The following is a 14987-nucleotide window of genomic DNA, read 5'->3' as shown; positions in this document are numbered from 1 at the left end:
TAATTCGACCATAAATGCCATCCAATTCAATTGGTCAAAATAAAAATAGAAACTTTCAGAAAAGAAGCCCGCTTTCTCTCCTATTCTTCCTCAACCTTTATGTTGATTCAAGGACCAAATTTTTGATGAGTTTTTTAGTCTCAAATGACTGAGATAATCAAAACCAACACGGGGTGAGTTACCCGGATTGTAACTATCTGTTCCAAATACGAAAACTTGGTACTTTTTCAATGGCATGCAATGTGATGAATTCATGGACATTCACTGGTATTGTGGGTGCTTTCCTTGATCTATTCATAGCTTATTTATATCTTTGTGGATCAACTCTGGCTTATTTGGCTTCAAGATTTCTGGGTTTATTTGGACTGTCTTTGCCTTGTCCTTGTAATGGATTGTTTGGGTACTTGGAAAAGAAAAATCGTTTCCAAGCCACGTTAGTTCATGATCCATGCCTTAGAATCTCACCTGTTCAATATTCTATTATGAAAAGACTCCCTTTTGATGCTATTTGGAACAACTTTTATGATGATGGAGAAGATGACGATGATGATGAGCTACGCAATAGCCAATTGAATTCGGATTATTGGCAGGATGGGAAAGTAGAAATGGAAAGGGAAGCTTCTTCTAGTTCATGGAATGGGAAGAAGAATACTTTTGTTGGTGTGAAAAATGGAAACTTTGGGCAAATTCATAAATGGAAAGGGAGGCCTAAAGTTGGTATTAGGCGACGCAAGAGAATTGATAGTTTTCTTGGTGGAAAAGTTTCATCTTCTCCAAATGATCCATTGGTTTCCATTACGACACCAACTGGTTTCAATTCTTCTGCTACTTTTGTTAAACTTGGCAATGATGTTACCGAAGAGAGTACGACTCCGGTTCATTCCGAAGGTGATGATCTTTTACGAAACCTTCCTTTGGTTTTTTTATTATGTTCATTTCAAGTCTAATGTGTTCATAGTTCTGTACTTTTTAGATGGCAAGGAAACTGCAAAAGATATTGGAGGGCCTAAGCAAAGTTTTCAGGGTTCACAAATGGATTATGACTCTTTTGCTGAGAATAAATCGGTGGATGAAAAGGAAATAGCAATGGCTATCAAGCGCTCGGCATCGGCTCAAGATTTTGATGGCGGCAGAGTCTTGGGACAAGCTCTCGATGAAGAGCACGCTACTTGTGCTGCTCTTTACATTGAGCTCGAGAAAGAGAGAAACGCTGCTGCCACTGCTGCTGATGAGGCTATGGCGATGATACTACGTTTGCAAGAAGAGAAGGCAGCCATTGAGATGGAAGCTAAGCAGTACCGGAGGATGATCGAGGCGAAATTCACATATGATGCTGAAGAAATGAACATTCTCAAAGAGATCTTATTAAGGAGAGAAAAGGAAAAGTATTTCTTGGAGAAGGAAACTGAATCTTACAAGCAAATGTTATACGGGAAAGAGCAACTGGATGCTGATATGTATGATACTGCAGCCACGCAGGAACCAGGGATGTCAAGTGAGTGGGAGCTACTGCGAGTTCAGCAGGTCAATGACTTGTTCAGAGAGAAGGACAAGACGAAAGTTAACATCGATTTTGTGGAAGGGATAGCGGTCACCGAACTCAATGAAGCTGCTACCTTTTTGAGTTCCAGTATTGAAAATAGTGATGCACATATGTTTAGAAGTGACGATGAGATTAATGCCATTGTAGAAGATAAGGAGCAATGCAACGAAACCAATCCACACCAACATTTGGCACTGAAGACAACCGAGGCTAAGATGATTTTCCCATACAACAACGAAAAAGTGGAGAATCTCGGAAAAGGTTTACATAGATCAGATTCTGGTTCTGATTTCCGTGTACTCGATGTTCATGTCATTAACAACGCATCAAATGTGAAGAACAAAGAGGGTGAAAAAAGAATCGAGAAGAAGTTGATCGGTGTTTCCTCAAACTCACCTAAAACATGTGATAATCAAACCATCGGTGGGATAGAAATTGAGCCTGGCAGGAAAGGAAACAGTTCGGAGAGATTGGAAGGATTACCACCAATTCATCCTTCACGACCGAAATATTTGCATAGAAAATCGAAGTCGGCTTTTGATTATGAAAGGTTAAAGATTGACAATGAAGTTGGGTGGCTCAGAGAAAGGCTAAAGATTGTACAACTGGGAAGAGAGAAGCTCAACTTCCCTGCGGGCAACAAGGGAAGGGAACAAGTTGAGTTGCAAATAATGGAAGATATTGCAACTCAGCTTCGAGATAGACGACAATTAACCGAATCGGGGAAGGCTCTACCACAGGCACCATTGCTCCCTCCATCTTCTAAGGTGCTCTTTTGCTCTCTACACGATCAACTCTATAGGATATTTATTATAGTTCCTTAAAATAAACATAAGATATTGAAGATGTTGAGATGAGCACCATTAATTTATTGCTCTAGCTGTATGATTTCAGGTAATGTCAAAGAAAAGACATAAGCAAAGTGCTTCTTTAGGAGGATTAGGAAGCATTTAAAAGGGTGATTGGTACCTCGGTTTGAAGGTTTCGATTTAAACGTTCATACAACTGCACTAGTAAGTTTTCTGCAAAAAAATGTACTTGTTAAGCAAAAATTTTATGACTTACTAGCTCTGCAGGTTCCTGACTGAAATGAGCTTATGTTGATCGTATTATATAATTACTGGTTGACATATAAATTTTATAGAATAATAATAATTATTTTTCACTAAATTTTGACTTAAACAAGTTGAAGGTGAATACATAATAAACTTATTTAAACCCCGAATTCTTAGCAGCTATGTTACATTACGCATCGTTATGCAGTGACTCGAGTATTACTTGAATTCCATGTTGTGGTTGAACGGTGATATAAGGTATTGGTGAGTGGACATAGGCAGGGGAAAGGGAAATGGTGTAGCGTTGTAGAATCATGGAGAGTGCTATCTTCGCTTCTGTGATTGCAAAGTTCATACCAACACAATTCCGAGGTCCCAATCCAAAGGGACAAAATGCACCTACATTGTAATTGATAGCTTTGGCAATCCCTTCTGCGAATCTCTCTGGTTTAAAAAGATGTACCTCATCTCCCCATAGTTGAGGGTCATGGTGAGCTGCAGAATGTACAACTAGAAGATCTAGATTAGCAGGCAAGACTAGCTTCCCTAACCGAACTTCTCTTTCAGCTCTTCTCATCATGGCAATTGATGGACCATACAATCTTAGAGTTTCGTAAATAATCATGGTCAACTGTTTGCAGAATAAAAATGAATCAGATTACAATTAAAGAATTTAATGTACTAAAGGCATAGTAATATACACCAGCTTTTGACAGTCTACTTACGATTTTGAGTTTAGAAATGTCTTCAGAATCTGGAATTTGGTTACCAAATATCTCAAACACTTCTCTTCTTGCTTTCTCTTGCCAGTCTCCATGAATTGCTAAAAGGAAGACCATCCATGCAAGTAAGGAATTAACAGTATCTTGTCCAGCAAAGTAGAATGTTTTGCACTCATCCACCAAGTCTTCCATTGAAAGCCTGTTATTTTTGTCTGGATCATGATAGGCTTTTACAAGTAATCCCAGAAAATCATTGCCGAAGCTATTGGCTTCTCCGTTCTCAACTTTGTCTTCTCTTTTCTTAACAATCTTCATCACACAATCTTGTATTCCTTTTGAAAGTTCTTCAGACTCTAGCATATCAGCAGATTTCCATAACTTGCTGTAAAAGCAAACCAAGGTCAGCTATGTATTGACAAAAACTGAGGGATCAGTTAAGCTTTTAGAAGGGAACATACTTGATCAAAGGAGTATTCGAAAGATTTCGGCTCCTAATTATTGACAACTTGTTCAACATGTCAAAAATCTTCTCCCCTTCCAAGTAACTGCTACCGAAAGCTGTTCTGGATATCACTTCCGAGGTCAATAATCTAAATTCATGATATACTTCTATCTCTTTGCCTACATAGCCTTTCCACTTTTCTAGCATTGTTTCAACACTAGCAATCACAGCTGGTGTCATGTTCTGCACAATCAATCCTTCAACATATATAAGAAAGATTTAGACAACTAATTTCACATGTTTGGAGTGTTTTACCTTTAAGCTTTCCCCATGAAAAGCATAATTCGCCAACTTCCGTTGCTTCACCCATTTTTCACCCAGAGCTGTCACAAGCCCATTCCCAAATAGCCCAGTGAGAAAAAAAGTAGGCTTCCTTTTTGGAAAAGTTGTCACACTATGTTTCAGAACCTCGTTGACAAGTTCAGCTTCCGTAATCACCAGTTCAGGTCGATTACCGTCCCAAGCAAGATAATTCCTCCCTAATCAAGCAATAAACAAAAAAAGGGTCCATTTTTTCTTAGAACTAGAAGATCGAAACCATAGTGCAAAACATGCATAGCTCTTACCATATCTGTTGACACATGAGTAAACATGTGGCTGTACTCTGGGAAATATATCATGTCTTAAGGCCATTGGTTTGCTTAAGGCTTCCATTGTCATTTGGGCAGCTTCTTTGTTGTTGCCATGGATGAAGGTGTAAGGAGGGCCTTTGATTCCCTGTGAACTCATCATATGCTGTAGACGGAGAGGTCTCCATAAGTAATCATAAAGGAGCTTTACAAAAGCTACGAGGATGAAACAACATGGAAAAAGAATTGCAAGCTTCGTCAAGGCACTCATGTTCGTTTTCTCCCAGCAATGAATTGAAATGGTGCTTTAGCTTTTGCGTTTATAATAGGTTGACAGGTACCACATAGTAGAGGAGATAATTAGATTTATTTTTCTTTCTTTCTTTATTTCTCAATTTTTACGGTCTTGACAATTATTATTTTCAAGTTCTCACAAGTCACAATCATGACCATAATCTACACATATTTTTTGGACTTCCTTTGTTAACACGTGGGACTGCTATTGGTATTTTTTTTTTTACTATGGGTAATTTTCTTTTTACAATAAAATTATAAAATAATCATTCAATTATTAAAAAATATTGTTTTAGTCAGATAACGATTAAATGATTAACGGAAAGATAGTGTGACAACTTTTAAATTTAGTATAATAGTAATTTTAATTCTCAACATTTATACATTGTGTCAATTTAGTCTTGATTTTAAAAATTTTAAAACCCTCAATATTTACATATTATGTAATTTATTCTTTTATAATTTTGCTTTTCTTTGTGAACATTTTGCAAAGCTAGAAATCAAATTTATCAGCTAAATTTGATTGAAAATATACCAAAATGGAAATACCAAAAATTCAAGATAATATTTTTCATATTTTCACATTATTTTAAAATTAACCTTCAATGTCACAAAAGAAAATAAAACTACAAAAGGACCAAATTACACAATGTGTAAATGTTGAGGTAAAACCTTTAAAATCCAAACTAAATTGATACAATGTATAAATGTTGATGGCTAAAGTTGTTATTATACCAATTTTAAAAGCTATCAAGTTTTCTTCCTATTAGTAATTTAACGGTTGATGACCAAAATGAATAAGTCGAATAGTTGGATTTTCATTTTGTAATTTTTCATAGTTGGGTGATCAAAAAGAAATTTACAAGTAGTTGAGTGACTACCAAGATAGTTTATCCTTATATTTTTACATTATAGAAAAATAGTTAAATTTTAGTTTTGGTCCTCTATTATGCCAAATTTTAAGATTTAATTTCTATACTTTAATTTCTAATATAATTTCGTCTCTATATCTATACTATTATTTAAACTGTGACTAAGTTAGTATTAAGAGTCAACCGGACACTAACTCAATAATAGATATTACTAAATTACACTTACATATTTGAAATAAGTTATATTCTTATAAGGGTACTTTCGTTTTCTTTTATACAATTTTAAATAAACCAATAAATATTGCAGATAATTAGATTTGAACCATGCCATTGATATGCATAAAACCTCAACTTTAACACTACGACCAAAACTTCATGTTTATTACTTTTGTTTATTTTAATGTTATTACACAAAATTTTCACCCACATTGTTAGTATTTATATTCAGCAACTCAGTTAATTTAAGGAAATTTAAATAATTTCAATAATTCAAGGAAATTTGAATAATTTCAAATTATTCCCTTATAAATGGTAAACTTGCATATGGTTTACAAACATATTTATTTTATTTTATTTTTCAACATAAAATGTTTTTAACAAATTAAATTAAAATCAGTATAAATATATCATAAATCATAATATAAACTATCAAAATTCTAAAAATTAAAAATTTATATTTTTACTCTTTCAAAGGTTATAGATTTTGCAATAATTTTTAATAAATAAATGTAATACATTTTTAATTGATATATACAATCAAAGCCGTGCATCGTACAAGATAACAAACTATTGGTAAGTTTCTTTTTTAGTCACTCAATTATGAAAAGTTGCAAAATGACTACTCAACTATTTGATTTTATCTTTTTTGGTCACCCGTCGTTAAATGATTAATGAAAAGAAATCGTGACAGCTTTTAAATTTCACATAATAGCAATTTTAACCTTCAACATTTATACATTGTGTCAATTTATTCTAGATTCTAAAAAAATTTAACTCTCAATATTTACACATTGTGTAATTTGGTCTTTTTTGTTGTTTCGCTTTTCTTTGTGACCATTTAACCTAAAAAGCTAAAAAAACAAATTTATTAGTTAAATTTGACCCAACATATACCAAAACGAACCCTAAACCCTAAATACCAAAAATCCAAGATAATAGTTTTATTTTTTTTCTTATTATTTTAAAATAAACCCTCAAAATCACGAAGAAAGGCAAAATTACAAAAAAGACCAAATTGCGTAATGGGTAAATATTGTGGGTTAAATTTTTTACAATCAATACTAAATTAACACAATGTATGAATGTTGAGGGCTAAAGTTCCTATTATACAAATTTTAAAACGGTCAAGTTATCTTCCCGTTAGTAATTTAATGGGTGGTGACTAAAAGAGAAAAAGTCGAATAGTTGAATGACCATTTTATCACGTTTCATAGTTAGGTGACCAAAATAAAATTTATTAATGATTGAGAGACTACCAATTAACCAAGTTAATTGGGGTTTTAAATTTTTTAAATCATTTTGGATTTAAGTAAATAAAGATTTGGGTTGTTTGATTCCAGTTAATTTCAATTAGAATTATTTAGATTTTTATCGAGTTTTTCGATTTGAGACATTTTAAATTTTTTGAACCAATGTAGTAATTGTCTTGTGAATTTTTTTTTGCCTCAGTTTCCAATAAAATTGATCAACAATAATAAAAACAAACATTTTTTATTGGTAGCATGTTTCGCCATCTTGGAAAGTAGTAGCTACTTGCATTTAATTATGTATAAAGATGGGCATAGCTAGGAATAGGGAAGGGGCTGCAAATGCTAGAACCTTAGACATATTAAATGTCTTCCATACACGAACTAACTATATTAAGCCCCTAGTTCTTAGCAGCTATGCAGCGGCTCAAGTATTATTTGAATTCCATGTTGTGGTTGAATGGTGATAATAGCTATTGGAGAGTGGACATAGGTAGGGGAAATGGTAATGGTGTAACGTTGTAGAATCATGGAGAGAGCAATCTTGGTTTCTATGGTTGCAAGGGTCATACCAACACAAGATCGAGGTCCCAATCCAAAGGGGAAAAATGCAGCTGCGGTGAAATTGGTAGCTTTGGCAATCCCTTCGGCGAATCTCTCCGGTTTAAAAAGATGCACATCATCCCCCCACAAGTGAGGGTCACGGTGAGGTCCAATATTTAGAGACAGAATATCTATATCAGCAGGCAAGATAAACTTTCCCAATTGTCCTTCTCTTGCGACTGTTCTGGGCAGGCCATGTGAAGGACCATACAATCTTAGAGTTTCATTGATGATCATGGTCATCTGTTTGGAAAATAGAAAAACATGTTAGATTACATCATGTTGATGCCAATTTGAATTTCCAGTTAGATAGTTTGCTTACTATTTTGAGTTTGGCAATGCCTTCGAGATGCGGATTTTGGTTACCAAATATGTCAATCACCTCTCTTCTCGCTTTTTCTTGCCAATCTCCATGGATTGCCAAATGCAAGACTATCCATGCAAGCAATGAATTAACATTTTCCCGTCCAGCATAGTAGATTGTTTTGCATTCACCTACCAAGTCTTCCAATGAAACCCTGTTTTTATCGTCCAAATCATGATAAGCATTTACTAGTAATCCCAGAAAATCAGTGCCGAAGCTATCAGCTTCTCCACTCACAACATTGTCTTCTCTTTTCTTAATCATCTCCATCACACAATCTTGTATTCCTTTTTCGAGTTTTTCAGATTCTAGCATATCAGCAGGTTTCCATAACTTGCTGTATAAGCAAACAAAGGTCAGCTCTCTATATAAAAAATTAAATCCATAGGGATTAACTAAGGTTAGGGGAAACATACTTGATGAAAGGAATCGCAGTCTTGTGAATATTTTGACTCACAAGTATTTTCAACTTGTTCAACATGGCAAAAATCTTCTCCCCTTCCAAGTAATTGCTACCAAAAGCTATTCTGGAAATCACTTCCGAAGTCAAGAATCTAAATTCATTATACACTTCAATCTCTTTGACTTCTAGGCCTTTCCACTTTTCTAGCATGGTTTCAACACTAGCAATTATTGCTGGGGTCATGTTCTGCCCAAACAACCCTCCAATATTTAAGTAGTAGCAACATAAGATTTAGTCAACAATACAAAACTTCACCCATATATTACAGCATAATTTCAAATTTAATTATCAACATTTACATTTATTTCTCAACTTAGTCTTTATTCTTCTTTGAGTTAAATTTGATTTTCAATTTTTTATAAAAATCGAATTTTACGCTCAAGCTTTCAAAAAGTTGAATTATTGCTTCTGATGAAAATATTGATTTCAAAAGAGTTGAATTGTTATTTCTAATGAAAATATTGATTAAAATATTAAAATTTTATATATTGCAGCCCTATTGACTATTTAGAGGTACTCCATTCTAATCTTTTGAATATTTATGAAAATTTTATATTATTTTGAATTTTGAATATTTTAAAATTTTAAATTATTTATTAGGCGTGACATATAAAATAAATAGTGTTATATTAGCATGAAGCATAGGTGGACTCTTTTTTGAAAAAATAATGATTAAATTCAATTAAAAGAACAAAGACTAAATTGACAAAATATATAAATGTTAGAAGGAGTAAACTTCACATGCTGTGTATGTATAATTCTTATAAATTAATTACAACTAATTTATAGATTTGGAGGATTTACCTCTAGGCTTTCCCCATGAAAAGCATGATTGGCCAGCTTTCGATGCTTTGCCCATTTTTCTCCCTCAATGAACGCAAGCCCATTTCCCAGTAGCTTCGCACCAACATCCGTAAGCTTCCTTTTCTGAAAAATTGTCTCACTATTTTTCATAATCTCTTTGATCAATTCAGGTTCTGAAATCACCACTTCAGCTCGAACGCCATTCCAATAAACAAAATTCTTCCCTAATCACACAACAAAAAACAAAAAGTGTCCATCTTTTTCTTAAAGCTAGATAAGCAGAAGTTATAATAAATCATGGTGAAAAAACAAGCATCCACTTCACCATATGTATTGATCCAGGAATAAATATGCGGTTGTAATCTGGGAAATAAATCATCTGTCAAGCCCACAGCTTTGCTTAATGCTTCCTTTTTCATTTTGGTAACTTCTTTGTTGTTGCCATGGATGAATCTGTAAGGAGGTCCTTTGATTCCCTGTGAATTCATCATATGCTGTATACGAAGAGGTACCCACAGGTAATGATAAAGGAACTTTGTTAAAGCTATGAGGAAGAAACTCCATGGGACAAGAATTACAAGCCCCATCACGCCAGTCTTGTTTTCTTCTCGTATTTGTAGAAGCCCAAATTTGCTCGGCCCACCAGAGAAAATAAAACAAATAAGCCCACTAGCCCATTATCCAAAACAGAAACCCAAACCCCCTAACCTACCAGCCCAATGGCCCAACATGGCCCAAACATAACCCTAGCCCAAAACTAAGAAAAATTTTCAGCCAAAAAACCCTAGGCGCCGCACCTAGGGCCTTCGGTCGCATCACCTCTGCCTCCTCCACGTGAATGGACGCACACCCCAAGGTTTGACACGGTTTTGCCGCCGGTCACCTGCAAAAATGAAAGCAACAACAGTAAACAACAGAAGCAAGGAGGATTTTTCTTTAATCTTTTTTTTCTTCGTTCTTTCGGCTATAAAGCCGGATATGTTGTAAAAATGTAAGGGGGACACCGATTCTAAATAAAAAAACAAAGAGATCGAAACAGATTCAAAAAAAAATCAAGGTCCTTTATTCGATTTGTTTATTTATTCATTATTTTATTTTATTTTTATTTCAAAATAAATAGATAAATAACTAAAAGAAATTTTACCTTCAACGCCGCGGACGGAACCTTGGGCCGATAGGGATAATTTTTGAAGAGAGTGGAGTGTTTTTCAGGTGTTTTTTTTAAAAGAGGAGAGAAATGAGATTTTTTGGAAAAAATTTTGGCTTAAATAAATAGCCTATTGATACGGCGACATTTTGGGCAAGTGCTCCAGGCGCTAAAACGACGCCGTTTTGGCTTCCCCGACCCGCGCGCGACCCGACCCGCCAGGGGATCCAGGCTTTTTGACTTTTGGGTTATTTACCCTTTTAGTCCTTCCAAATTTTATTTGTTTGCAATCGAGTTTTTTTATCTTTTAATTTTTCCTTACAACTTTAATCCTGTTTCATTTTAGTCCTACACAAAGTGATGCGTTTTGGAGTACAGGATATTTACTACTTCAGTCCCTCTGTTTCATTCGCGTAGTGTAATTCGGTCCTTTTCCTTATTTTATTTCTGATTTATCCCCTGAGATTTTGTTTTATTTTTAATTTAGTCCTGTGATTGTTATTATTATTATTATTATTATTATTGTTATTATCATCATATTTATATTTATACTTGCTATGTAAATTTTAAATATATGTATCTTATTATATTATTATTATATAATTGCTTATATTATATTATATTATATTATTTTTATTTTTACTTCAAATTTTGCTATATATATACATATATACATATTTAATATTTACATACATGTACACGCTTACATTTATATATATATATATATTATAATTTATATACATGTATGTATTTATATGCATATTTTAAATTTATATATATATACATACTTACATATATCCTCTTTTATTTTCATAAATATATACACATATTTATACATATTCTTTATATTTTAAAATATACCCCTCTTTTACATATATAGTTTTTATATTTCATAATTCATATATACATACATATTTTTCAGATATTTTATAATTCACATACATATATATCCACATATATTTTTATACTTCATAATTTTAATACACATATATATATCTACTTTATATTTTTTATAATTTTGTTCATCTCTTTTATTTATTTATTTATGTCTTTATTATTATCTTAAAAGAATGTTTTAATTTTATTTACTTATACTTGTTATTTTGCATGTTATTAATTTGTCCCTTTTTATTCCTTCATTTTTATTTGTATTATTTTTACACTATCGCATTCAATATTGCTTTGTACGCATATAAACTCGTGTTTCATTTCTACTATTTCGAGTTAAATTAATTTATCTCGATGCATAAGTTTCGACTTTCAAATAAGCAAAATCTCGTGTTTAGATTCAAGAAGGTCGTACACTAACTTACTGGGTTTCGATTTTCACAATAAATCCAAATACACGAATCTTTTCAAACTCAAGTTTTAAATGATCTCGGGAATTAAGAAAAGATCGTGTCCTAACGTACTGGGCATGATCCCTTTTTTAAATTCGAGATAGCTAAATATCTTTTAAATAAGTAAATTTTCGGCATTCATTCGCGCATCGGGAATTCAAAGACATTGTGTCCTAACTTACTAGATATAATTCTCTTTCTCGATTAACATGAAATATGCCCTTTTCCGAAAATTTTCAACATTTCAATAAATGATCGTATTTTAAATCTCTTTAAAGTTTTTAATCTTTGACACTAAGACACTAATTAATCAACTAGGTACCAATTTTTGGGTGTTACGAAGGTGCTAATCATTCCTTGTACGTAACCGACTCCTGAACCTCTTTTTTTGAATTTTGTGGACCAAAATCGTTGCTTTAATAAAATGAAATCATTTATTAAAAACAACCACTTTTCGAGGTGATCCGATCACACCTCATCAAAAAGGATTGGTGGCGACTCCCATTTTCGTTTTCATCTTTAAAATCAAAGTCGACTCCGTTTTTGTCAAAAAAATGGTGTCGACAATATTTGTTTATTAAAAATTTTTAAATAGGGTTGTTCAAATTAAATGCGGCTAATGAAAAGATATCTCTATTACTAACCGCAAATTAAGCAAATACAATTCAACAAACAGTCGACTTTCTTTGTATTAAATCAAACTTTCCTAACTCCTCTACAACTCTATTTTGCGAAATTAGAGATTAGAGTTAGCACCAAATCCAACGGCCACCTTTGTGTTATACCCCTATTCCTGCTAGTTGGTCTGCTGATGCCAACTTGTCAACTCTATGTGGGAAATTTGGTACTACGCCACGCAATTCGACTCTCCTCATTTTTTTCGCATTTTTTCTAATCATGAAAGAGATTTGCATCTTGTTTTTTTTTTCATAGTTATGTTGTAGATTTGCGGTTAGTAAAGAGGCATCGGCTATGACAGTCTAAATCCGTTGAAGATTTCGAAGCCATCCGAAAGCAAAAAATGAGGTGCCCACCAACCATGTATTTTAAAGACCACGAAAAATTAGCTCCATCAATCATTAAAGTCGAAGGTTAATAGAAATCATGATTCAATATGATGATTGAATTTCTTAGTATATTAGATGATTTGCTGAACAACCAGCTTTCTGTATTTATACAGATTTTACAAGTCCAGTACCTGCTAACTAACACTAGTACCAGTTATCAACTAACTAACTGCTAACAACTAACTATAACTGTTAACTACTATTTTAAAATCTTTAATATGCCTCCAGCTACTTGACCTCTGCTGTTGGTTCTCGTTTGGAAACAACTTTGAGACTCGACCGAAACTTTGTAAACATAGGAGCAGACAAGGGTTTTGTGAAGATATCTGCTACTTGGTTCTGAGCTGGAACATGCCCCACAATCAACTATCCAGCAGCAACCTTTTCCCTAACAAAAAACAGATCCAACTCCACGTTCTTGAACTTCGAATGCAACTTTGGATTGGCTGACACAGCAACAGCCCCAGAACTATTGCACCACACTGTAGCTTTCTTGGAAGGAACAACATGCAACTCAGACAACAGAGACTCGAGCCACACGACCTTAGTAACTGCATGAGCAAGTCCGCGATACTCAGCCTCTACAGTGGACCTGGAGACGACCTGTTGTTTCTTGGACCCCCAGGCCACAGGATTACCACCAAAAAATACACAGAACCCAGAAGTAGACCGCCTATCGTCGACATCCATCCCCCGGTTCGCATCAAAAAACCCGACTAGGTCTAAGTTGACAGCAGTAGTAAAATGAAGACTATACTCTATAGTGTTTTGAAGATATCAAAGAATTCGTTTTACAGCTTTGAAATGCTGACCAAGAGGCTGATGCATGAATTGACAAACTTTATTTACAGCAAATGTAATATCAGGCCGAGTGATAAAAACATACTGAAGTGCACCTACAATGCTCCTGTAATCAGACTCATTATCAATAGCACTGCCTTTATGTTGAGATAAACGTGTTGAAGTAGTCATGGGTGTAGGAGAACCCTTTGCACAATCCATTCGAGCCCTCCTCAAAAGGTCAAGAACATATTTTAGTTGACTCAAGAACAACCCATTTGTAGTAGACTCGACTTCAATACCCAGGAAATAACTAAGTGACCCTAAATCCTTCAAAAAAAACTTTGTATCTAAAGCAAGGACAAACTCATCAATGCTACTTTGATGACTACCAGTGACAATTATGTCATCAACATAGACCAATACATACAGCAATTCACCTCTAGTTCTCTTGACAAATAACGAGCCATCTGACTTAGCTAACATAAATTGAGAAGAAAGTAGGAAGTCTCTAAGTTTGAAAAACCAGGCTCGTGGTGCCTGTTTAAGGCCATACAACACCTTCTTTAATCTGCATACCAAGTTCTGACTACCATGTTGCTGCTCAAAACTAGGAGGTTGAACCATGTAGATCTCTTCAGTTAAGTTGCCATTAAGGAAGGCATTATTGACGTCAATTTGCCTTAACTACCAGCCAAACTTCACTGCCAAAGCTAGAACAACACGAATTATGGCTGGTTTTACAACTGGGCTAAAAGTTTCATGAAAGTCAATTCCAGTTTCCTGGAGATAACCTTTTACCACCAAACGACCCTTATATCGAGCAATAGACCCATCCGAGTGATGCTTAAGTTTGAATATCCACTTGCACCCCATAGCTCTCCTATTGGCAGGTAGTGGAACCAAATCCCAGGTGTTGTTCTTCATCAACGCATCATACTCTTGTTGAGCAGCTCGAGTCCATTCCTTAGAAGAGAAGGCTTTATCGATTGTTCCTGGTTCAGGAACATGCAGCTCAGTTGTAAAAATTTGAGGTTTGATAATACCATTTTTGGCCCTGGTTTACATCGGATGCACATTGACAGAAGGAGCAAACATTTCCTTAACAACTGGAGTACTATAATGAAAACCAGAACCTGCTTCAACTTGAGGGGAAAGTGATGAAAAAGAAGGTGCAGATCGACTACTGCTATCTATAGCAAGTGAAACAGACAGACCAATAGACCCAAACTGTAAACTAGGAGAATTACCAGATCCAAGCTGAGCAGAATTAACCAGATTCAAAGGTCGATCTACAGGCATTACTACGGGAACATGAGACTGTTGACGCAAGAACTGAGATTGAACTCCACGGAGATCCGAAGTACTAGCTGAGCTGACAGTCTTCTCAAAAGGA

At 34.4% G+C, this 14987-nt stretch overlaps 3 protein-coding genes across 3 annotated transcripts; 1 reads left to right on the top strand and 2 right to left on the bottom strand.

The window, feature by feature from the left end:
• The first annotated feature begins 23 nt into the window (after positions 1-23).
• On the top strand, positions 24-2699 carry LOC105796553 (uncharacterized). Its single transcript, XM_012626297.2, has 3 exons — positions 24-888; positions 974-2310; positions 2438-2699. The coding sequence occupies exons 1-3, from the start codon at positions 231-233 to the stop codon at positions 2495-2497; spliced, it is 2055 nt and encodes a 684-aa protein (XP_012481751.1). The 5' UTR covers positions 24-230; the 3' UTR covers positions 2498-2699.
• On the bottom strand, positions 2680-4744 carry LOC128039711 (cytochrome P450 CYP749A22-like). The gene is made up of 5 exons (XM_052627959.1): positions 4389-4744; positions 4078-4301; positions 3779-4005; positions 3324-3702; positions 2680-3229 (listed from the first exon to the last, which is right to left on the bottom strand). The coding sequence occupies exons 1-5, from the start codon at positions 4660-4662 to the stop codon at positions 2789-2791; spliced, it is 1545 nt and encodes a 514-aa protein (XP_052483919.1). The 5' UTR covers positions 4663-4744; the 3' UTR covers positions 2680-2788.
• A 2504-nt stretch (positions 4745-7248) lies between these two features.
• Positions 7249-10501, bottom strand: LOC105796558 (cytochrome P450 CYP749A22). The gene is made up of 6 exons (XM_012626303.2): positions 10402-10501; positions 9583-10140; positions 9258-9481; positions 8407-8639; positions 7949-8327; positions 7249-7869 (listed from the first exon to the last, which is right to left on the bottom strand). The coding sequence occupies exons 2-6, from the start codon at positions 9842-9844 to the stop codon at positions 7432-7434; spliced, it is 1536 nt and encodes a 511-aa protein (XP_012481757.2). The 5' UTR covers positions 9845-10140; positions 10402-10501; the 3' UTR covers positions 7249-7431.
• Positions 10502-14987: the final 4486 nt, after the last annotated feature.

Source organism: Gossypium raimondii, chromosome 3 (assembly GCF_025698545.1).
Source record: "Gossypium raimondii isolate GPD5lz chromosome 3, ASM2569854v1, whole genome shotgun sequence".
Lineage (NCBI taxonomy): Eukaryota > Viridiplantae > Streptophyta > Magnoliopsida > Malvales > Malvaceae > Gossypium > Gossypium raimondii.
Note: the sequence above shows the minus strand (reverse complement) of the source record. Positions and strands in the feature narration are given on the sequence as shown.

Excerpts from the sequence above, each read along its gene's own strand:
- LOC105796553 (XM_012626297.2), top strand. The coding sequence starts at position 231 with ATGGCATGCAATGTGATGAATTCATGGACATTCACTGGTATTGTGGGT. Across the intron at positions 889-973 it reads GACTCCGGTTCATTCCGAAG|ATGGCAAGGAAACTGCAAAA; the intron begins GTGATGATCTTT and ends TGTACTTTTTAG. Across the intron at positions 2,311-2,437 it reads TGCTCCCTCCATCTTCTAAG|GTAATGTCAAAGAAAAGACA; the intron begins GTGCTCTTTTGC and ends GTATGATTTCAG.
- LOC128039711 (XM_052627959.1), bottom strand. The coding sequence starts at position 4,662 with ATGAGTGCCTTGACGAAGCTTGCAATTCTTTTTCCATGTTGTTTCATC. Across the intron at positions 3,703-3,778 it reads TCGAATACTCCTTTGATCAA|CAAGTTATGGAAATCTGCTG; the intron begins GTATGTTCCCTT and ends TTGCTTTTACAG. Across the intron at positions 3,230-3,323 it reads ACATTTCTAAACTCAAAATC|TTGACCATGATTATTTACGA; the intron begins GTAAGTAGACTG and ends TTCTGCAAACAG.
- LOC105796558 (XM_012626303.2), bottom strand. The coding sequence starts at position 9,844 with ATGGGGCTTGTAATTCTTGTCCCATGGAGTTTCTTCCTCATAGCTTTA. Across the intron at positions 9,482-9,582 it reads TTCCTGGATCAATACATATG|GGAAGAATTTTGTTTATTGG; the intron begins GTGAAGTGGATG and ends TTGTGTGATTAG. Across the intron at positions 7,870-7,948 it reads GCATTGCCAAACTCAAAATA|ATGACCATGATCATCAATGA; the intron begins GTAAGCAAACTA and ends TTTTCCAAACAG.